The 23,292-nt window shown below is 50.8% G+C and overlaps 1 protein-coding gene across 1 annotated transcript in view; it reads right to left on the bottom strand.

Annotated features, from left to right (window-relative positions):
• Nucleotides 1-23,292, bottom strand: part of SMAD6 (SMAD family member 6) — a gene marked incomplete at its 5' end in the record, with an annotated part of 39,604 nt that overhangs the window by 15,767 nt on the left and 545 nt on the right. The window contains one exon of the mRNA XM_010149399.1: nucleotides 21,975-22,052. Coding sequence (XP_010147701.1) covers nucleotides 21,975-22,052 — 78 coding nt within the window. The remainder of the gene's footprint in view (nucleotides 1-21,974; nucleotides 22,053-23,292) is intronic.

The raw sequence follows: 23,292 nt of genomic DNA, 5'->3' as shown, positions 1-23,292 counted from the left end.
GATGCAGCATCGCTGGAGCCTTGCGAAATGGAATTTGGGAGCAAAAGAAAAGGTGGTTATCCTGGGGCAAGCGCAAAGCAAAGCAGGCAAACCCCTGCCTGCCACCAAAGGTCGCTCCACATCACGTCTGGCCGCACGGCACGGGTCATCTCAGCACCCAGCAGCGACTGGGATGCTGCTGGGGTGCAGGACTGGGTCATCAGAGTCATTGCAAGGGCAGGGTGAAACCCACCACGCAACAACCACCTGCGCCTTGGACAGAAAGAGCACCCGCGTCAAACCAGCCACCAACACACCACGATGCCGGCACCACCTCAACCCCCAAACCCCGTGACAGGTGCCCCCAGGGCTCCACGTCATAGACCAAACCCTGCAGGGAGACGCGACCTTGCACGTGGGATTGCTGCACCTCCAGCAAGGTGCCTCCTGCCCCGGCTTGGCGGCTGTGGCCATCACAACGCCCAGTTTTGGGGACACACAGTCACCCCCGGGAGCCGCGCGGTCCTTGCCTCCGTCTCCCCCCAGTTACGCTTCCCACCCTTCGGAGAGCGAAGGGCCAGCTTGCCATCGTGTTGCTACATTTCCTGGCTTTTGAGGATACAAGCCAGGTCATTGACATTATTTATAGGTTCCTGTGTGTGAGTTTCCATTTGTTTGTCTGCTGAGAAACAGTCAGGTGAAAAAAAGAAATTCCTGGAGGTCAGACAGTTAAAAAAAATCCCCACGTCCACAGTGTGATGGACCTAAAGGATCAGCAGCTCCTTTAGAGACATAACTGTTTCCTTAAATGCTTGTTGTGTAAATATTTAAGCTACTTTATAAAATTTTTACAATGTTCTTAGGAAGCATAAATCTCCCCCCCAGAGCACGGCAGGCCACGGCAGCGGCGCACGCTCACAAGCAGGGACATTTCCAATGCTAATGCTGGACCCAAGGGGCACTGAGGTCACACTCTTACGGAAATAATTACTAAGCTGATCCCCTTCATTTACCCCAAAACGGAGCCTGGTTACGTGCAGGTTTAAAAAAATCTATTTAAAATTACCATGATCGGCATTACGGGTTGAAACCCAGAGATTTTTTCGCTTTGAAAGGCAGCGCCGGATTTCATGTCATACAGGCAAAAACCACGTAAGCCCCAAATCATCCCCTAATGCGCGTCCATTTCAAGAATTAAAAGATCTTTCGAATGCCACGTGGCAGGTTTGAAACGAAGCCTAAGTCGTTACAGCCGACCTCTGCATCCCTCACCGGCACAGACGACCGCAGCCGGAGCAGCGCCAGCCACGCACCCAGCAGCTCTCGTGGGTGCCGTCTGCAGAGATGCACTTCTCGTAGGTGAATATTCCCTTTTGCTGAGGGAAAAAAAGATGTTGTGCTGGCTGACACACCTGTATTCGATGGTTTCCATGGGGAAAGCTGTGCGATTTGCTTGGACACGCTGTTTCCCATCGCCAGCTCTTGAACGAAACGCAGATCTTCCTATCTAATGCAGGAAATCACATGTTTAGCAGATCTTTTTCCCTCGGAACAGCTTCTTTACGGTAATTTAGGTGTGTTTGAGGCAATGACAACAAGAAATGGAAACAAGGAACTGGAAGTTTATTCACTTTGCAAAGCACGGCTTGCTGTTGTGTATGATGAAGTGTAAAGAAAGTCCAGAAAAAAACTTGGATGGGAGTTCAATCACCCAATTCTTTCAAGACGAAAGCGCGCTCTTCGATTAAATGTTTAAATAAAGTTTTCTCCTACTAAATCGTTTAAACGTTTTTGCATTCCTCGCATTTCTGGAAGAGCTGTTCACTTTTATTTATTGTCATAACCCAGTGCCCTCAGCAAGTGACCACGGCTATTCGAGGTAACCCGTTTTCTAAAGGAAAAGTCCTTGCAGGACAGTAGAAATTCATGATGAGCAAGGTACCTCGACTTGTATTCTCCAACCCCTGCTTATTCTCCAACGACCATTATATTTTCCTCTTTTTCGAAGAAATTCCTCCACATTGCACATGGGGAGAGCCAGGTTCTGCTCCAAATATGGACCAGAAATTCAAAGTAACTCAACCAACTTCACCGTGGTTGTATTTAGACAGCTGTAACTCAGAGCAGAAACTGGCCTGGGCATTCAAATTCTCTTTTTTTAGAAATGCTCAGGCCATTCCAGTCTGCCATCAGTGATGAAGTCAGCCTTAATCATCCAAACACGGAGTATGGCTCTGCCATCGGCACCACGAAACAGCTCCAAGAAGCTTAAAATTCATGTGTGATTTTCTCTTCTCATGATGCAACTGCATCCAGTGGAAGGGTCCGGTCATAGATATTTTGGCCAACCCCTGCCTTCCAGCGACCAAGGTGCTTTTAATGCTTGCAGGTGACAGCAAAGAAACAAGTGCCCTGCTGCCACTGCGATGTGAGATGCTGGGAAAGCTTTAAAACGCCTACATGACCATGGAGTCACACTCAGATCATAGACATTTGGGATGTCTCCTTCACCGAGGTGCCCATCTAAGTGCTTAAGTTTGCTGAGAAGGTACAACTCATGCAACCATAAGCACAACGCTCAAGCCCCGCGATGCAATGAAGCTCTAACCTGCCCTCTCCCAGCTTATGCTATAAAGCTTAAAGGAACGAGTAACTACAGAGAGATCTGGAATAAATGAGGATGAACTTGCCATGAGTAAATTCAGAGTAGAAACACTGAAAATGTTTTTATCACAGGACAACGCAGCAGTCGCAGAGGAGTGGAAATCTCAATTTCTTTTAAGACAGAGCTTGACAAACATAATGCAGTTTCCAAAGACAGAAGGTAAGTGGGCTAAGTCACCCAGCGTGCTGTTACCAGCCCTTATGTCCTTACTTCCTTGTAAATCCATCATTACAGAAGAAAAACAACAACCCAAACCCAAGGGGATATTAGTCTTCATGAATCCCAAGTCCCGCTCAATGCTCAGGGTACCCTGACGGCTTCATCCCCGCTGTACTCCACTGAACCTCTCCCCACGAGCTCGCAGGGCTGTTTAGTTAGTGCGTCCCAGTATAAAACCCTGTATTTATTTTGGCATTATTCATTGAGAAGGCCCTAAAACCCAAATAAAGTCCATTCCCCTTTCTGTGGATCTCCAGCTATTGACACTGCTCATGACCAATTTGCAAAACCAAACAAACGCGTATTGTGTAATGGAGCTGGAAAAACAATCAGGAAGGGGCTGGAGATCTGCTCGCAGGTTCCCGCGGGGAAGGCTGGAAGGGGCGGCAGCCCAGGAAAAGATTACAAGAAATTAAACTTTTACTCTGATAACAACAGGCGCTATTTTCTGCCCATGACATCATGCTCCCAACCGCTATGAAACAATGGAGATAGGCCAGTGCTGGTTGGAGTCACGGAGAACTTTGCTGTTCGTTGCAGTGGCCAGTACAGCACCTTTCCCTCCAAAAACCAGATTATTTTTTATTCTTTCACACACCTCCCAACCACCCAAACCCCCTCAGCTGGCTCGGCTGACACAAGGATAAATCACAGCATCCTGGGTCCATGCCAGCAAGCCCAGACCTTCACCACTGCACTCCCCAGCAGCCAATGATGAGAAATAAGCACTTTTGGGGTACAACTCATCTGACTTTTAGACTTCTCCCTTATGAATTGTGCCATACAAGTGGCTTTTTCTCCCTGCTGACTGCACTTAAGTATCTAGAACAGCTCAGACATGGACATCTGCATTAATCTAAGATGAAGTGTGAGGACTGCTACCCAGACAGCAACAAAATGGCCCTAAAAATTATCAGGCCTTTAATTACATGCAAAAGCAACATCCCACTAAGAAAATTCAAATTTTATGGGCAATACGTCTTCCAGGTTACTCTGGATATGAAATTGAGCTGGAAACAGACTGTGAATGAAAATACATTAGTGGATCCTTCTACCTGCAGAGACAAAACTGATGTGTAATCGGTGGCATTTAGCTGCATAACTGCAGGATGCCATCAAAATTCAGCATTTCTCAGTATTGCTAAAAACAAAGTACACCCCCATGCCTGGAAGAAGGTAAACGGCCTGATGGTCTTTTCCACCTACACCTGCATGTTCCAGCTTTACAAAAACCAAAGAGATTGACAGAAGATTAAATGGGCTATTTAGAGGAAGCAGGGGCTGAAAAAGCACGATGCTATGGTGTGCAGGTGACAACGTTTCAACTCATATTCATGCATCTCAGAATCAATTTTTTAAAGTAAGAGCTGCCATTAGCTTCTCTTGCAGCCTGAAGGACCCTGTGATGGCCAAACCCAGGCTGCTGCCAAGAGACCCGTCCCAGCCAAGGAAAGTCTCTGCATCAGCAGAAAAAGGGTTTCCTCTCGTGTGTAATGTAAAGCTTCTTCAACTCTGTTGCTAAGAAAGGCATCTACAGAAGTCCTGCTTGCACTCTCCCTTATGCACATCCTTGTTCCACTGCCCTTCACAGCACAGAGATGTGGGGGAGGACAGGGCGAGCAATCCATGACCCCGGTGAGAGCCTGGCCTTGGCCAAACTCACCTGGTTTCAGGTTTCCTTACAAACCCCAAAACATAAATACGTCCCTAATTCTGCTGGTGAAGCTAAGACAGGTTTCTGGCAGGGCTGTGTTTGGGATTGAAACAAGGGGAAAAAAACCCCACAGCAGTTTTGACCCAAAACCAAGATCTCTCCTCCCAAAACGTAGCAGTTCCCATTGTCTTTTATTCTGTCTCAAAACTCAGGGCTCCAACACCCTCCTTCGGGAAGCGGGAGGGATTCTCAGAGCCCTGCGATACACCCAGCTCCACGGCCGATGCTGGACGTCTCGATGGACATGTGCTACCACAGCCAGCGCCTCTCAAGCACGAAGACAGCAATCGTGGCTTGTAAGGCAGCAGAAACCCTGAAAGGACAGGATCCCGTCTCCGAGCCCATGCTGCAAATCCCATCCGAGCCCAGGGACGAGCCCTCCCCACGTCGGCAGCCGCAGCCTGCACACAAATATAGCTGCAGGCATCTTTCCGACTGCTGCAACGTCCAGTTTAAAAGCAGGATGTTTGACTGCGCAGCCCTTCCCTCAGATAAACACCCACAACCTTACTCAAAACAGAGAGGCACCACTCTGGGAGTACTCGAGTCGCTGTACTCCCAAAAACTGAGCCTTGATTTTTTCCCCTTTGCGGCAGGAGGGCCCCCGGGCTGGGCGGTTCCTTGGGATGGAGCGACACTCCAAGGGGCACGTAGGCACCCCGGCACACCTAGGGAAGAATTTTCTCATCACCCCATGTGCAGAGAGCTGCTAGGCTGAGTTAGCCAGGAAAAATGTGTTTCTGAAGCTCTGAAACACTGACTTGTATGAATTTCTCCCTGCACCACAATCTGCTGCTTCATCACAGCAGGGTAAAATAATTCAAGGTATCAGGGTGCCCTGATAAGTTCAAGTCTGGGAGCGCATCTGCGTTTAACACTCGTCTTTGTAGCCTCCAGTCGCGTACGGCTCCACACCATTCACAGCAGTGACACCGCAGCATCACGCCAAGGAGACGCAGTCCCACCCCCGTACTGTGGCACTGGAAAAAGGCTCTTTTCCCTGTTCGGGCAATAAACCACCACCACTCCCGTCCATGGCTCTCTTTGCCATCCGCAGGGCTTGCCTGAAGGACACTACCGTGGCACGGCCAGCACAAAGCCCTGCCTAGCTGAGGAGCCAGGCCAAGACGTCAATCCTGACGGACGGTTTAGCTACAACCCCCCCGTTTTCCAGTTTGTGCACCGACTGGGCACTGAAGGATGAACGTGAGCAGGCGTTTTGGTACTTGAAGCAGATAGGTGTGAGTTGTTCATGTTTTAACCGATTTTACTTGTGGTTAAATCCTCAATTTGCTTGCCTGCCTTGGAAACATCCCCTGAATGCCCAAGACCTTTGTGTGTTTGAACAGAGTGGAAAACATGGCTTGAAATCCCAGCGGAGGCTTCCCATGCTCACAGGCACTGAAACCCAGGGATCTGCACCGAGCCAGCCTGACCCACAGAAGAGCCCAAGAACCAATTAGGCGTCATGTCTTAACAAACCTTGACCCAAAGCAGGTGGCGGGGGGCGGCGCGAGCCGCGGGGGCGAGCCGGAAAGCCGTGCGGTGCAGCACATCCCGCATCCTGGTCCTCCCTGCGCAGGTACCCCGGCGATGCTCTAACATGAGACGGCTCAGAAGCCAGCCCGAAACCCCAGGCGTAAAAATACCACGTGTTTCAAAGAGCCAGGAGAAAGAGCATGTTGGCGGTGGAGGGAGAGCCAGGCGGCAGAGAGAAGCAGGGGCTGAGCACGTCCCGGCCCCGCGCCGTGCCAGCTTCGCCCTCGCCCGGCCCCTGCGCACAGCTTGCTCCTGCCTCCGAGGGAAACGCTCTTTGCGAGCAGCTGTTTCTCATTGTGTGCCTCTGGAAGCCTGCATGGGGGAAAGAGAGCCTGCAGCGAAGGGGAGAGGGAAAAGGAGGGGCGGGAGTATCGGGATTAAAATAATATTGTGTACAAATCTCAATGAGAGGGAGAAAACAGGGCGGGGAGAGGAGAGAAACAAATGCTTTCTGCAAGGCAGCGATGGAGCGGTGACGATCCGAGCCACGGCTAAGCCGGGATTATCTTCTGGCTCTCAGAAATGTTCTGGTGTTGGTTAGTTTGTCCTCGTTTAAACCCTGCTTGATCGTATCACACACATCCAGCCAGGGCAGCCCCTTCCCGTCGGCTCAAAAGCGTCACCGGGACCGGAGCCTCCGGGTTTAACATGGACAATGCGCTCTCCACTCACATAAACCTTCCATCGGGTTGGTGCTGGGCTCTGAACGCAACCCTCTAGCAGTCCGAGCCTTGGGGAGGTGACAGCCCTTCCCTTAGCACTCCTTTTTTCTGCTGCTGCTTGCATATTTTAAAAGAAAAATTAAAATCCGCAGCATGCCGGGATGAGCACACGCGTCAGGCTGGAAGGGAAAGGGCCTCCTGCCCCACCGTGAGCAAAACCTGTTTGGGGACACATCTGCTACAAACATGCAGAATGCCACCTTAGACAGGTTCTTTATTTTTGCTTTTGAGATTAAATGATTGGTGGAAAGAATAGTATTATTCTGACTATAGTTTTTACTATTTTATAGACTTTTTTAAGAAGCTACGGTCCGACGGCATCTCTTGCGGTTGGCTTCTGCACAGACCTCTGTTCAGTCTGCTGGGACCAACTACCCCATAAGCTCCAAACGCCACACAGGTCACCCATGGGCTCCTTCCGGCCGCAGCCAAAGCAAGAAGGAAAGGGACAGGGACGGAACCACGTTTCAGACTTATCAATCACAGAGACCAAACCCAAGGTGACTGCAACCACCCAAAGCCCTGCGAGGATGTGAGCTCGGCGGCTACGGCAAACGCCTCAGCAGAACAAGCTACCAGTGACCCCTCCAAATCACCCGGCACCGAAACACCCATCACTCCAGCCCTAAACATCCATCACCCCAGCCCTAATCCCAAATGCCCACAGCCCCAGTCCCAAACACCTCGCTGGCCGGGTGGCCAACCTGCCTCAGTTCTGCAGGAACATGCAAGTTCCCGACGGAGCTCCGGTGCTAGTTTGCTACCAGGAATGAGTCCTGAGCATCCCGTTTCCTCGCCGGATTAGAAAAGCTGCGCTCAGCTTTTCCTTCCTGCAGCTTTTAACGAAGTCATTAGCCGACGCTTCCCACGAAGCGGCGGAGCTCGGCATATAAAACACCAAGTGCAGCAGCCTTTGAAGCGAAGCCCTTCAAAGACAGACACATACCAAATCCACTGAGGTTTTTTTACACAAACAAATTCAGCATGGCAAGAGCAAAACTAATTTGCAAAGATCTTTAATGTTAAAAGTCTCAAATGACCAACCCTTTCAAGCACAGCTGAATTCGGTCCAGCTCTAATGGCCCTTATTGATGATTCAACATGGAAAAGACCATTGATATTTCAAATTATGTGGCTGTGATTACTTAGAAATAAAAAAAAAACCTACTCTAATTTTCTTGTTTCAGTTGCGCAGAGTGCTCCGATCCTAAACCCGGTGAGGTACAAGTATGGTTTTTTTTTTAAACATACTTCTGCTGACATTTCCCTTCCATTAAAATAGCTCAACAATGGGGGGAAGAGTAACTCACCGCGCACCGAGGATCTTTACCTTACTTTGTACTCGCAAAGGAATTTCCTTGCTCTCCCCTGGGTGGAAGTTTCCACAGTCACACGCGAGCAGCTTTAGCAGAGCGTCCCGTGGCATCCCACAAACTGGTTCGCTCCCTTTTTCCAAGTGACAGCCGTAAATCTTCCGAGGACGGATGTAAGTTGGCTCGGCCAAGAGAAGACAGATGCGACAACGGGGCGCAAACGGCTGACCCTCACCACGCGCACCCCGACGGGCCGGGGTGGCCGTCGCACGGCACGGCACGGCTGCCTGCAGACCAACAGTGTCTCCAAGCCCTGGCACGGCTTCGGATGGATGCCTGCACGCCTGCCAGGGATGGATGGAGGCTGTGCCAACGGGCGGACAGGCAGCAGCTTCCAGCACAGGCCACCCCTCTGTGTAAGCCTTCAAATAATATCCAAGTACAAATGGCAAAATAGGATGGATTCCCACACTGTGAACTTCTGCTGTATTTAAAGATGGGCCAAATCAGAAAAGGGCTTGTTCTGGGGTCTGGTTCTCCAAACAAGCCATCACCTGGCTCACTGGCAAGTGACTCTGGGTTTCAGCAGGGCTGGGATGTCCCCACCAGAGACACGGGCTTGGGAAGCAAGGCACATGGAACACCACCAGCTCGTCAGGGGACACAAAATAGCCCGAGAGTCTCCTCTTGCCCACCCCTCATCCCAGGATGACCCCATCCCACAAGTGCTCACACCACAGGAACGCAGATGGCTGTGGCTGATTCAGGAAGGTGGACACTTAGTGATGTAGTAAGAGCCAGACCAGTCCCATCAGCGGTGGGGACACGGCCGCGGTCCCTGCGGGGGCTGCCGAAGATGCTTCACCACCTCCCCAGAGGCCACAGCTCCGCGCCGATGCACGACGGTCGTGCCACCACAGGGATCTGATGGGCTCGTTCATACCACACGAATCAATCGCCATGGATGGTTCTAGACTGCAGCAGGTCAACAAGTTTATGGGTGTCATTCAGACAGACCAACCTATTCACATCCCTAGAAACTCCATGCAGGCATTTCTCAGTTTTCCCTAGAGACTCCCCATAGGAAAACTGAACAGAAAAGGCAGAAAACATGACGGGACCCCACATGTCTGGGACATCCATCAGTGACCCCCACCGCTGGCACCAGGGAAACCCAGCAGAAGCCAGCATGAGATGGAAGAGAAAGCCCCCCAACCAGGTTTTGCAAACTTTGGAGCTAGCTAGAGCTGTCACCCTTGCCCAACTCAGGCCCCAACCATAAAACAGGCTCCACAATAGCGTTATTTATTTTTTTAAAGTCACAAATTATTTCCAGCAGCAGGAGGGTGGAAGGATGCAGCGTGCTGGACCCTGCTCGCCGGCACCGAGCCAGTCTCATAAATGGTTGGCAGCCAGCAGAGCAGCGAACCCATTTCTATTGAAATGAGCTTGTTACTACTAATTTTTACTGGCTTCCCGGTTGATTCATAAAGTTTCGTTGGGTTTTTTGTTTCGATTGGGTTTTCTGCAGATCTCAGAAAGCAATTCCTGAGCCACTTGGGAAAAACAAGCCCTGGATTCCCCATGAAGGGCTGCTCCTGCACCCCGGCACAGGCATCCACATTCCCCTCACAACTACAGCATCTTGTTTTCAGGGCTTCATAAAATCTTATTAGAAGGAGCCCTCTGGTTTTGAACAGGCCAAAATTAAAACCTGATGGATTCAGCTCAACCATTATCAGCCCCGTGGCAGAAATAGCTCGAGACTTCAATGGCAGCTGCAGACACACATTTTACAGGGACAGTTTGGGTCCGAGACATTAACTCCCCGTTTTCCCATCTGCTCTCTCTCCACAGCTGGATGCACCAAGTCGTTGCACCAAGCAAGACCAACCACATCTAATCTTGGAGACTGAGCTTTTATAATTACCAGCGACTATGAGCTGTGAGACTGGGCATGGCTTTGTCTGCTGATCTTTGCTCATCGCCTGCGAGGACCAGAGCTCCTCTTCTTGGATGGTCAGAGACAGCCAAATTGTTATTCCCTGCCCACACCGTAAGGGCCACAACAGTTTTACTCCATCAAAACCCCCAAAGCAGACTGTAAGACACAGCACACCCCCACTTTGCACTGAGATGGGCCCCTGGACACGAGCAGAGAGCACCCTCAGCCCAGGAGGAGGATGCTACGGGAACCAGCCCACGCAGCACCATCTCCCCCAGCATCCCTGATGTCTGTGTGATAATTCAAAACGTCTTTAACACTTCACTATGGCATTTCCCATATGCTTCGCTTATTTTTTTAAACTTAATTAATGTAAAGACCTTTCACAAAACATCTGTTTCCCTTTTCCAAGAAAGAAACCTGCAGCACTGTGCACAAAGCAACAGGCTACTCGGTGTAATTCCACAGCTCTCTTCTTGCAAAAAGTCAGATTTTGCCATGGCTTCTCTGGATTTTGAGAAGAATGATGGGGGGAAAAGTGCCCGTATCTCGTTTTCACACACAGCTCACTTCAGGGCTCAAAGACCAAAAGATATAAAAGCCACGGGGAGCGTTGAGGATTGGGTGACTGCGAGCTGCAGGGCGCAGGGCAGATGCAACAGTGCTCCCAAAGGCATCACTGGGGACAGGCGACACAACCCCGCAGATTCCAAAGCGAGGGAAAGCTGAGCCATTGCAGTTCCCAGGCACCACTGTCCGCGTTTGCCCTCCCTGCCACCGGAGTGGGACAGGGCAGGCAGGGATGCTCCGAGATCCCGCAGCCTTTCCGCTGGGGCAGATGAATCAACCGCCTCATTCTTCCAAGTAGACAAACTTGCGTTTTGCCGGCACGGGATCTCACAAACGGACCGTTGTCTGCACGCAGCGCCAGGCGCTCGCCCCCGGAACAACCAAAGAAAAAAAAAAAAGAGAGAAGGAAATAAAGGAAAGAGAAGCGATGTGCTCCAAGCAGCACGTCCATCCCTCCAGAGCCAGGTGGAGTAAATCTGAAGACAGCACAGCCCTATCAGCACTCACCAACCAGAAACCCAAGTGCGACACCCCTGTGCAGGTACCTACGAGGCTTTTCTTCAAACCCTTCAGTCAGTGTATTTTTTTCCTTTATTAAATAGACAACAGTGGTTTGCATCACTATGTGTGAAAGCGTAAAGCAGCTGGCATTTTTTTAAAAGTCTTTAACATTCTTTGGCTGCTCAAATGGAAAAATCTTAGCAAATAAGTCCTTAATAAATGGAAAGAGCTGAAAAATAGTCTTTCTGCTGGCACGCTTTGCTCCTGCTAATGGAATACATAGATAAAACCGACAGAGTCTGGTCTCAAACCCTTCCGCAGTGCCGCTGCAAGAAATCCTGCCCGGGTATCCCCAGCGCGGTCCTCCTTGCATCAAGAGATGCCCCCGCAGCAGGATGAAGCCTCCAACTCCTCCTCCAGCCTCTAAAACACAGCCAACATGAGGAAAGGGCAGCCTGATCCTCCTCAGCCGCTAAAGAGCGCTGAGGAGGAGGAGGAACATCTCCAAACCCATAAAACCCGCACGCAGGCGGAGGAAGGGGAGGGCAGCAACCAACACAGCTCTTCAAAGGCCAAGCTGTGCCGCGTCCAGCTGAGCATGGGTCTCCAGCTGGGAGAGCAAATGTGACATGAGGGCACTTCCATGAATTGCCATTCGGGGCGGGAAGGAGGGCTTTGGCCCAGGGTTTGCTCTGGGAATCACGCTTGGAGCAGGACAGGGAGGGCTGGGGGATGCTGGAGCAGGACCACGTGGGCGCTTGTACCGCAAGGAGAGGCCTCCCACTCCCCCAGGAACAGAAAACTGCTGTGAAGAAAAATACAACTTCTCTACTGACCCCTCTCTCTCGCACTGCTGGGAATTTGACTTTTTGGCAGGTTTCGTACATGGGCTTTCATAACCTGAAATGCAAAATGCCGCGTGCACAGAGAAGCGTCGCAGCCTGCCTGTTCCCAGCCAAAGTTTGCATCCCCGTGGAGAGGTAGGAACAGGTTGTATCCTATGAGGGAATTCAGGTCTGGGCATCAGAGTTCTTACACATGAAACAAAAAAAGAAAAAACGGTGGGTGTTTACCACCAGCTAAACAAGAAACCCAGATTGCAGACGGAACTCTGCACTGCAGTACTTCAGGGTGCTGGCCCAGCTGCGATGGGGTGCAGCGAAGAGCAGTCCCAGCACGGGCTCAACCCCAATGCCCTGCACACGGCAATGGGAGTGCTGAAAGAACCCCATGGCATTCCCAAGGAAACAAAAAACCATCACTGGAATGAGCTGCTTGCCTTGAACAGGCTGAAAAAAGGCTGATTAAGGAGATGGTCAGGCAGGTACAGGGTTTTGGTTTTAATTATATTCATATCCTCTGATGCTGCTGGTATTTTCCCATAACCAAAGCCGGGGATGATGAACCAAAACGATGCTCAGCATCTTACCAAAGGAAAAACACCTCTGGGAAGGGGCCATGGGGCAGCAACATACTCCAGTGTTTCCATGCTGGAGACTCTTTAATCCCTGCTCCAGCCCCAGGGGCTGCAAAGGCCATTACAAGTCAGCATTTAGCAACTCTGGAAGAGGTCAGCCAAGACAGGCATTTCCATGCAAAATGTTTTTGTTCTTACAGGAAAAAAAAACCCAACACAAAACAAACAGGAATTCAACAGTTCTCAGCATCCGAAGCCGGCGGTGCGTTGCACAACTGCTCATCAACTTCCCGTCTCCAAGCGCTCAGCCCCTGGAAAAAATGCTTTTTTCCAGGCTAAACACCCACTTTCTGGGAGAATCAACCAAGGGACAGGCATAAAACAGGAGGGAGAGCGAGTGCAGCCCACCATGGGACAAGCACCACCCAACTCTTGATGCCCCGTGAGCTGACACCCCTCCTCACCCTTGATCCCCGCTGCACTGTGCGCCACGGAACCACCCGATCCGATTCCCATGCAGCACAGGGAGGCAGCAGGCTCCTCTCCTCCCTGCCGGAGCCCAGGGCACAGGACACACGGCAGGGCTGGGAATCACAGCCGCCGTGTACCTAATCCCCTCCGATCCTCAGCACTTTGGAAGGACAAAGAGCCGAGTCTCCTTTGCCAGTAAACTGAACCTGCGGTTCCAGGGGCTCGAGGCACTTCAAAGCCTGCAGCAGCCCGGCCAGCGGCAGTAAAGGGATGTACTTTTCGGCTGTCGAGCAGCAAAGTAAAATCCACACAAATAAGCAGTGTTCCAGAAAACCAGGTTTAACCATCAGCCGCTCCGAACGACTGGGGATGTTTTTCCTGAAGGTTTTCCCCCCCACCGCTCCCTCCTTTCCAGTTGGTCTTGGGGTATTTTTCTTTCTTACTAAAACACGTCTCGAGCTCCCACACCCCTTTCAGGTCTGAGCATCCTCCAGAGGTAAAATGCTGAGTTAGGTATTGGAGTCCAGGAAAGGAGGTGCCTTTGATGAACAGCAAACCTACAGACTTCAATCGTTTCGGCGAGCGCCACAGATTTAATAAGTTATTTCCGTGGAAAACGTTACTAACTCCGTTATGAATCAAGCCTATAAACACCTCTCACTCATCAAAGTGCCACCAAAAAAACCCCTCTATTACTGTTGTGAATACAAGGCTCTCTCTACAGGTCCCTGTAAGAAGCCAAAATTCCCCCTTGAAAACATTCCCCATTTTCAAAGGTCATAAATACACTATGTCCAGTATTCAGCAAACCCATTTAAAAAACAAAACACAGGCACGGAGAAAAAGTACATTTCAAACAAAGATGTACCAGCAGATACGCACTGTTTGAGACACAACCCGAGTTACATCAAAAGAACTTTTACTACCTAGAAAGCCATATCCAGCTCCTAAGAGGGTGCAAGAATGTAATGTTTTGGCTACAAAGATTAAACTAATTTACTTTTAAGTAACTTGCTTACTTCCTGATGTTTCTTTTTTTTAAGTGTGATGCTTAGGTGCTTGGAGAAGTGAGGGATATGATTATTCTGTGATTCAAGGCCAAACATCATAACTACTCAATGAACCACAGACAAAAACACATTTTATCTGGGTGTTGTACTTACTCCAAGAACTTCTAGGCTGAAAACATCCCGGCTAGCTGTGAAAAGCCATCCCAGTTCCAGGTAAAGGGAGGGAGGGAAAAAGCAACTCTCCTTCTCTGCAGCAGCGTACTGCGAAATTCAGCGCATTGCCTGGAACGCAATGGTGCTCCCCAAATACTGCCCGTGGTAGCTCAGTTTCAGGGCATCATCCTGCCGGGCTCCACTACGGCAAACGCTCCTGCGGAGCCGGGAGCTGCGTGTACACGTACAAACACAGAGGTATCCTCTGCCAAGGAGCTTTAATCCCCACATTAGGCACGGAGCCAAATATTGATAAGACCAACCTTCTTCCACCCCTTGTGCACCAGGAAGTCTGTGGTACTCCAGTCACATGACCCTAAGGCTCTGGCAGCTACTTTTGCTTTTTCTCCTTCTTTTGGACTAGGGACAGCTCTGATTGCCCACATTTCTCTAAGTGCTGTCTGCCTTGGAGGATTAAAGCAGTAGTATCAGCCATCCCAATAATGGAAGAGGAAAAATGTGCTTGCACATGACGCAATGCAAGCAACGGATGGCGATGGGGATTTTGGCTCGATTCACAGCTCTGCTACAGCCACCACATCTATCCTAGGAAAATCACTGACTCCCTGGATCCTCACAGGGAAAAAACCCAGGGGAAGAAGGGAGTCCACCACTGCTTCATCAGCGCGGATAAAGAACATCACCAGAGCTGGCTCAGCTAAAGATGCTCCTATGGGTAGGCAGGTCTGTGGGATGCAGCAGTCACGGCTGAACGCAGGATGCTGTGGGAATTCCCTCCACCCGTCCTCCCTGCTCAGCACCATCAACACACTGGAGAGCAGCGTTGCTCTCGCAAAGCATTCATAAGGCTAATAACAAAGGGACATTTCTCCACCTCCCAGTCTGGAAGACACCTTCCCTTCCGGAAGGGAGTATTTTTGGAGGCTGCTGATGATGCTCTCTCACTGCACAGGATGCAAAACCTCAGAACAACCTTTACTTCCCTCCTCAGGAGACTTACAGCACGAACCATCTCTTTTCCCATCTCCATCAAATTCCCCGGTGGTCCCTCACCCTTCGCAGAATCCATTTCCCCTCCCCACGTTACTAACCTGGCTCCGCTCTGAATGAATTCTGAGACCAGGCGGCTTGTATTGCAAGCTCATAACCCATAGGATATTTTTTATGAACAGGTGTCACTTGCTTTAGAAACCCTTCTACAGCTGCATGGCCACTGCCGGGATTTCATCCTCCTTCTGGAGGCCTGCACTCTGCACGGAAGGGGTCACCGGCACCTCTCCTGCTTCTCCGAACGGGACATTGGGTACGGGTGGGCACACGAACGTGTATCATCACCAAAGCATGGTCACTGCAAGTTCCTGAGGACCTCAACGCTACAGCTGTTGGGTTGGATGGCCCAACATGAGTAGCCCTGCAGGGTCTTAACGGAGGAACAACGGCACGCAGGGAACGTCTTCCCCAGCCTTGATCTGAGATGCTCCTTCTGCAATCAGTAACTAAGGGAACATTTGCTCAGTCTCAATGCTCTGGGCAACATCTTCAGCTGCATGTCAACAACCCAAGTGGAGTACTCTCTGCTGGGTTACGTTGCCCGTGGATGATGCATTGCCATCAACAGGCTTTGGACACAGCGAGGAGCTCAACCAGCTGCAGGGTCAATGATCACTTCCCTTCCCCTTCTGCCCCCTAAACTCCAGGAGCTGCCACCTGAGCCACCCACAAACGTAATGCCAAAACACCTCCACAGTCTTCCTGTAAATCTCCAGTCCCGGTGGCTTTATCAACCCAGAAAGACACTTGTCGGAGAATAGAACAGCACACCTGCATCCCTCTGAAAGGGACAGGGACTGAAAGCCTGAGGACACCATCTCCAAGAGCTTCCCTACCCTCCCTTTCAGGGTTTAATTCCATGATTCACTCTGTAGTTTGCAACGCTGCCTTGGATGTCAACCCCAGGCAGGGCCAGAAGCTGCACGTGAAGAAGCCCAAAGCAGAGACCGGTCATTGTCCCGCAGCATTCCCAACCATCAGGAAGGATGCTGCCACGCACTCCGACGGGGATTCCAACGTCCACGGCCATCCACGGTCACGTGGGAAAAACCTTCACACCAAGCAAAGAATTCCTCTCTGAAGCGCATTGGAAAATAGATGCGCTTTATTTCCCCTTGGCAAACTAAAACTATGGAGGAAAAATGTTTAATATAAAAACATCTGACAAAGCACCTCCAGGATGTATTTTTTTGCATCAAAGAAGTAGCTCTTGGCAACGCGCGCACTCCTCCGACATGGAAGGGTTTTAGCCAAACCCTGATTGTTATAGACTGTGCAGGGTAAGACACGCCAGCAAACTTAAAGTTAAATATGAAAGAAAAAGGAAACCAAAACCATTACTGGCCTAAATAAACATCTGTCTGTGATTAAACTGGATGCACAGATATGCTATGCTCTTTTTTTTTTTAAATGGATTTATGTTCTTTGCAATGGGATGGGGGGGGGAAGAAAGGACTAAAAGGCTCCACGGTGCCACCGGATCAGACCCACCTTGCAGCCCCCGGCCCACGGCACCGCCACCCGCGCCAGGGGCTGCGGCGGGGGCCCAGCACCGAGACACGCGGATGCCAGAGGCGTTCACCAGAAAGCTGCAAAACCAACACTTCACCCCCAGAAGGAATTGACACCCTATTAATGAGAAAAATATCTTTTTTCTTTTCCTATTAACAGGTAATTTCACAATCTCTCCCCTGTGTTTTCCCAGTTTCCACACATACCTGCCTTACATATTTATAGGCATTTTTTTCCTTTTTTTTTTTCCTACTCCTAACACACAGGATCTTCATAAATTTCCTTGTTAGCATAAATCCTCGCAGTCTGTTATTTCTGGGGGGAGAGGAAGAGAGTTCACTTTCTCCATTCAGTGGGTTTTAAAATATGCTTCCTTAAGTTCATCCTAAATATTGCTGGAAGCAGAAACAAACCTCCGGCTCTGGCTTTGGAGCCATGGCATTGCTTCAGCAGGGCTGAGTCACCAGCTGGGATGGACGGGCACGCTCCTGCCTTCCTCCTCCTTCTGGGGTATGGGGACCTTGCCCCCTCAGATCCAACAGCGCCAGTCCCACCACCTCAACTTCTCCACCTTCCCAAGCCTCGAAATAAATCCACAACAATTTAAATTAAGCTGCAGCCCACTCAGGTTTTGCTTTTCCTCTTTCTGTTAATTCACACTTATCCTCCCGCAGCTTTGGAGGGGACAAGAGAGCAACTGACCGCGCAGACCCCATCTCTACATGGAACCCATCACCTTCTAGGCTTCGGCAGAGCTGCTCGGAGCAGGCTTACATGTGTGCTTCCGCTTCCAGGTATGGCTCCCCACCGCTCCAGAGGGGAATTCATCGCTCCTCCAGCAAACCACCACCTCACAATTTCTTTTCTCAGGTTCATGTTCCCAGCTACAAATGGGTTCCTCAGAGCTGAAACTCCTGAAGAGTTTGAAATTAATTCACTTGCTGTGTGCTCAAAGTCTGAAGAAAAATAATTAGTGTTTTGGGGAAAACCTAAAGCAGCACCTTCCCTGCCCTCCTGCAAAGCTTCTTGCTGCTGGAACAAACCCCACTGCTCTCCCCACTTCCCTCCCGCCCTTTTCCCATTCCCAGTTCTCACTTCTCCCCCGGAGCACTTATCTACCCTTTCCTCTCTGCTGGGGTGCATCGCCCAGCACCAGGCCACCCTCATGCTCCCAGCTGAATCCAGCCGGTGCTGAGCATCCCCTAACTCTGGGCACCAGCTTGGCTGGTCCATGGCGGGAGGACCGGGTGCAGGATGCGGTACTCGGGCGCAATGCAGAATAAAAGGGAGGCAGATTGGACGTGGACAAGGAGCCCTCTCCCTATGGAAAACCCTGCCACACACAGTGCTTCAGCCTCGCGGGCACCATCGCTTCACACAGGCGTTTCCACACGAACAATGAGATTTTCCATGCAAACACTGGTAGAGCTCCCGATTAAGCGAGGAGGAGCAACGTGCAGGCATGTAGAGACGCGTGAGGCCGGCTCTAGTGACGAGTGGCTCATTCCGAGGGAAACCTGCTCTCGTGAGAGCTTGGCACCGGCTGCTGCAGGCAGATTCTTCGTTAAGCATCTTCAATCCCTGCACGGCAGCCGGGGACTTTGCTGTGAGGCAGCCCTGAGCTGCACCCATCACTACCCGTGTGTTCCTACAACTCATTACTCATCCTTATTTATTATTGCTCCAAAGAAAACTGATGGTCCAACATTTCTGCAGTCTGTAGGGGATGGACATGCTGCTCCAGGCCTGCAGTGGCCACAAGCAGTGGTCCAGCCAGCGATGGTCCAGCCAGCGATGGTCCAGCCAGCGTGCAGTCCCACCGGGAGCTCCCAAGCAGCAACACCACATGCCCTCCTACCTGTGCTCAACCCTTTGTCTCCTGCAGTCCTTGGCATCTCTAGAATTTAATGCCACCACTAATGAGAACTCTCACTGCTGCTTGTAGGAATTCATGGGGCTTTTTTAGCCAGACAGCCAGAACGACGCAGTGTGCCATGCAAGGGGAGTCTGAGGAGCAGGGCTATTTTGTAGTCTTTAAGAGAAGGTCCTTCCCAAGGAAGGTGAGAGAGAGCCCAGTGGGATTTAGGGGAAGGCAGGCAAGCCCGAAGCCCGTGGCCCTCAACATCTGCTCCAGCACGTCCCCACCGTACCGAACCAGTTCCCGCAGCGGCAGCGCAGCCCTCTACAAGCCTGGCAAGTCTAACGGGTACAGCAGCTTCTTGGCATGTGGTGGAGGAGCCAAGTCTGAGGGGAAGGGAAAAAAAAATTACTACGAATGTTCCACCAATTATGAGTCACGGGGCTGAGCTTTTGTTTCTGCCTTGCTGGATTTTGCCCTTTCCCTGCTATTTCCCAGCTCTGGCCCAGGGAGCTGCGGGGACACCGACACCGGCCAAGGCTCTGCCGGCACCCAGGGGATGGGCACGATCCGGCCGGGGAAACGACCCTGGCTCAAAATACAACTCCCAAACCAGCAGGTTTTCGTCACCTCCGCTCCCCAGGCGTGCACGGCTGTAGGAACAAATAATGACGAAAAGACGGAACTCCTCTTTGCACTCCCACAAGCCTGAATGTGATGTCGTCTGTGCTCAGAAGATGGAAACTTTGGGATCAAACACCTCCAACTGCCTTTTCCCACTAGCTCAGATCTTCCCAAGCCACTGTACCTCACCGAGATATCAGGAACATCCCCAGCCCGAGGGAAATGCTGTGGCTGGACACTGACCCCTGGACAGACAGCTTCACTGCATGAGCCAAACGCTTTGAACCGCAGATGAAGAGGACTCTGGGGTATCGTCCAGCGATCCAGCTCGTGACACAGAAGGTCACATCCGCACAACTGTCCACAACTTGTGCTTCCAGTCAGCACTGATCGTTACCTCGAATTTTATAGGGGGCCTGCTAGCTCAGGGAAGACTTTTTCCTATTTTTAAGAGCAGTATTGTAGCCATGAAAAGGTCTACTTCAGAAAGAGGGGTTGGGGTTTTTTTTTTTAAATTTAAACATATGACAGAGATGATCTTTTGACTTCAAGCTAAAACTTCCTGTTTAGAAGTTCATCAAGTACACGAATAACAGGAGAAGAATGGTTCTCTTTGTTATCCAAAATTGAATTTTGTGGTTTTAGTAGGAAAAGCCTTTTTGATGATCAAAGCTGAAGCAATAAATAGTAGTGGCTTGATGCTAGATCCAAAACGTACTTATTTTTGGAACGGGAGCTAAACGCACATTGAGCTCCTTCGGTACACACAAGAAAAGGCAGGGAAGACCACGAGCTTTGTGTATCGTTTACACAGACCTACCTTTCAAGCAGGCCTGTTACATCAGTTGAAATGGGGAATAAACAAACTGAAATACAGCAGATAGACTAGAGTCTAAGTGGGGTTTTTTTTTCCTTTTACTTCCCCGTGATGACAAGTATGGGTTAACTTCAGTGAAGCTCTTACCCTCTTTCAGCAATCACAAGCACTGGGGAAAAATAAATCACACAGCCCCAGACTCTTATTAAAAGTTACACCATTGGAAACTACGCGGAGGGAGAGGAGGTATCCGATTTCAGTACAATCTCAGTCACATGTTATGGTTATATTGTTCAAGTAAAAGTTAAAAACTCTCTTCTATTCCAGAAAACCCACCAGATGTCCCATAAAGGACTCGGCTGTGAGAGAAGCTAAACCATTACATCCTTAGGAACCCTGCTTTTCAGACATGGCTGCTGTAATTAATGGCAATTATCAAGTTACAATAAAAGCCGTGGGCATGGAGAGCTCTACGGACGTGTGTATCCAGCCTGAGGAACGTTTGTTAAGAACTGCAAACACGTATTTATTATAGCACAGCCCTGAACAATCCAACTCCTGGCTATCAATTGTCCCCCTGCTATGGACACTTGGCGGCACAACAAAAGCAACGCGGGGCCGGCACGCCGGACACGACATGCGGCAGCACGGCGGCAAAGCCGACCGTGGCAGAAGAACCTTAAAGAAGAGAAAATTCCCAGGAGGGAAACGTGCCACCATGCCATGACACCGCGATGCCGCGCTGTTTAAACGCTCTTTGAAGTGCTGCGGAGCCAGAATCGGCTTAAACATCCCAAGGACGCCGCAGGTCTCACCAAACTGGCCATAAACTCTCGCAGGCAGAGAAGCTGAAGAGAAAAGCTGTGCCTAATGGAGCAGTACCCCGAGGGTCTCCTCCACCACCAGCAACTCACAGCATTCCCCAGAGAGAGCAGCAAACCCCATCCACGTGCTCTGCAACACAGCAACTCGGCACCCAGGTGCCCAAGTCCTACCCCACCACAAAGCCCACCGCAGCCGCCGAAGGTGGCACATGGGGCTCCGCCGGGATGAAGGCCTGCCTGTCTCCATCTGAGCTCGGAAACCATTAACCAGGTCATTTCCTAGATAGGAATTAAAGCTGGTCCTATAGAGAGGTCCCTCCTCTCCACGCAGTCAGCCCCCAGCCTGGGACGGGACCCCAGGGAGGGAAGGACACGCGACCATCACCGCAGCCAGAGCCCAACGCCGAGCAAACAAGAGCCCCAACTCTCTGCCTGCTTGAGGGTAAAACCCCCCTCGGGCCTTGCAGAGCACCATTAAATGAATGGAAGGCTGCAGGGGTGGGGCAGAGCAAGAACCAGGACCTAATTAAGCCAAGCTTTGTTCGGGAGCTTCAACGCCATCGTAGCTGGGAGCCCTGCTCAGGGAAGCAGGGTTTGCTCTGCAGGGCCAGGAGCCAACAGGTAACGCAGGCCGGACAGACTCGGCAAGAAACCACAGAGCAGCATCGCTTGCAACAGCCTCATCGCTCCCGCCGCGAGAACGGTGACAGCGTACAGCTCAGCCCCACGCCAGCCCACGACCCCAGGGCTCACGCAAGGTCTGGGGGGCTTGTGCAGGGGACATGCGTGGCCCCGTGGCCACCTCCCAAACATCCCCGCTTGTCCCAGCACGCTCATCCCACAAACAGCACCTTATCACAATGTGCAACGCGCAGTCATCTGAACAATCGACTCCAAGAGCTGCTCTTTTTTGCCTTCTTTCCACACCGTGAATATAAACCAACAGCAGCGCCACGATCCCCACCCCCCGTTCTCCTCCTCCTGGCCGGCCCCAGCCACGAGCTCCCCGGCGCAGACCACGCGTGCGGGAAGGCACAAACATCTGCCAACCTGAGAAGTCTCCAGGCGTGACGTTGGGCGAGTTTGTAGCCTCCGTTTCAGTGTAAGACAACGTGGAATCTGATAGATCTGTGAAAAAAGAAAAAAAAACCACACATTAAAAAAAAAGCATTTTTAGCCCTCCTGGGTTTGCAAGCGCGACGTGAGCACCCGTGGCTCTTCTGTTTCCCGTCACCAGCCCACCTCCCCCCAGGAGACACTCTCCACCGGGCCAGAAAGCAGCGATTAACTTTGTACCTCTACCGTGCAAATGCACAGTTTGAATTGCTTTGACCACAAAAATAACTGCAGTTAAGTTGATCAAACAAGTAGGAACTTGGTGCTTACTGGATAAAGTTACATTAAGCCTCTAAACAATTCATAGGTACTATACTTAATTATCACCATTAAAATTCTTGAAGCTGTTTATTCTTGCTTCCTTCCTTCCTTCCTCTTTGCTGAAGCGAAGGAAACTTTGTTTTAACAAGTTAAGAGTCTTTGTTATTCTCCCTTGCTTACACCCCTCTAATTAAGTGCTCAACTGTTTGCTCACAGATTAACTATTATTTTTCCAATCAAACAAGCCAGTGAAGCAAATTTCAATCCCTGGTTGTTGTTTTTAATAAAGTCACGTGTCACTCACGATCATCTCTCCCTGCAGCACAAGCACTTTCTAAAGGGAATTAACTTGGTTGGGGGAGTGTGGGGAAGAAAACTTGGGTTTTTTCCCTCCATACCTACCAAAAAAATAACAAAAAAAAAAAAAAACAAAAACAACCCACAACCCAACCCAAAAATGAAAACAAAGCAGGAGCAGCAAATTCTGCTTTGCAGGCCGCTCTGGTCACTGCCCCATGTCACAGAGCGGCTGCAGCTCCCGAGGCTGGCAGGGCAGGGACTCACCTTTGGCACAGGCAGCTCCCGCCTTCCCCCGGGGCTGGGTGGGAGGAGCAGGCACCCTGTCCCGCTCCTGTCACCCTGGCAAACCAGCCTGTTTCCCTTGCCACCCCTCTGTCCCTGTCTAACAGGGGTCATTACTCCCCCTGTAAACCAGAGCCACTGATTACGGGACCAAGGCAGAAATCCCACGCTCCCGACGTGGGCACAGTTGCACCGATCCCAGCAAGAAACCCACGAGAAGTGTGGGATTCCTCCCTTCCCTCCCCATCCTGGCTTCCCATTTACTCGAGCAAGAAGCGGGCGCTGAGAAAGGACCATCAGGATGCAGAGATGCCAATTCAAAACATCTCCAAGCCAACGCGCACCACGCGGGACCAGGCTGCACGGCGCCAGGCTGCGCCTCGTGCCCAGCCGACCCACCCAAGATTTC

This window comes from Eurypyga helias, unplaced genomic scaffold, assembly GCF_000690775.1.
Source record: "Eurypyga helias isolate BGI_N326 unplaced genomic scaffold, ASM69077v1 scaffold21883, whole genome shotgun sequence".
Lineage (NCBI taxonomy): Eukaryota > Metazoa > Chordata > Aves > Eurypygiformes > Eurypygidae > Eurypyga > Eurypyga helias.
Note: the sequence above shows the minus strand (reverse complement) of the source record. Positions and strands in the feature narration are given on the sequence as shown.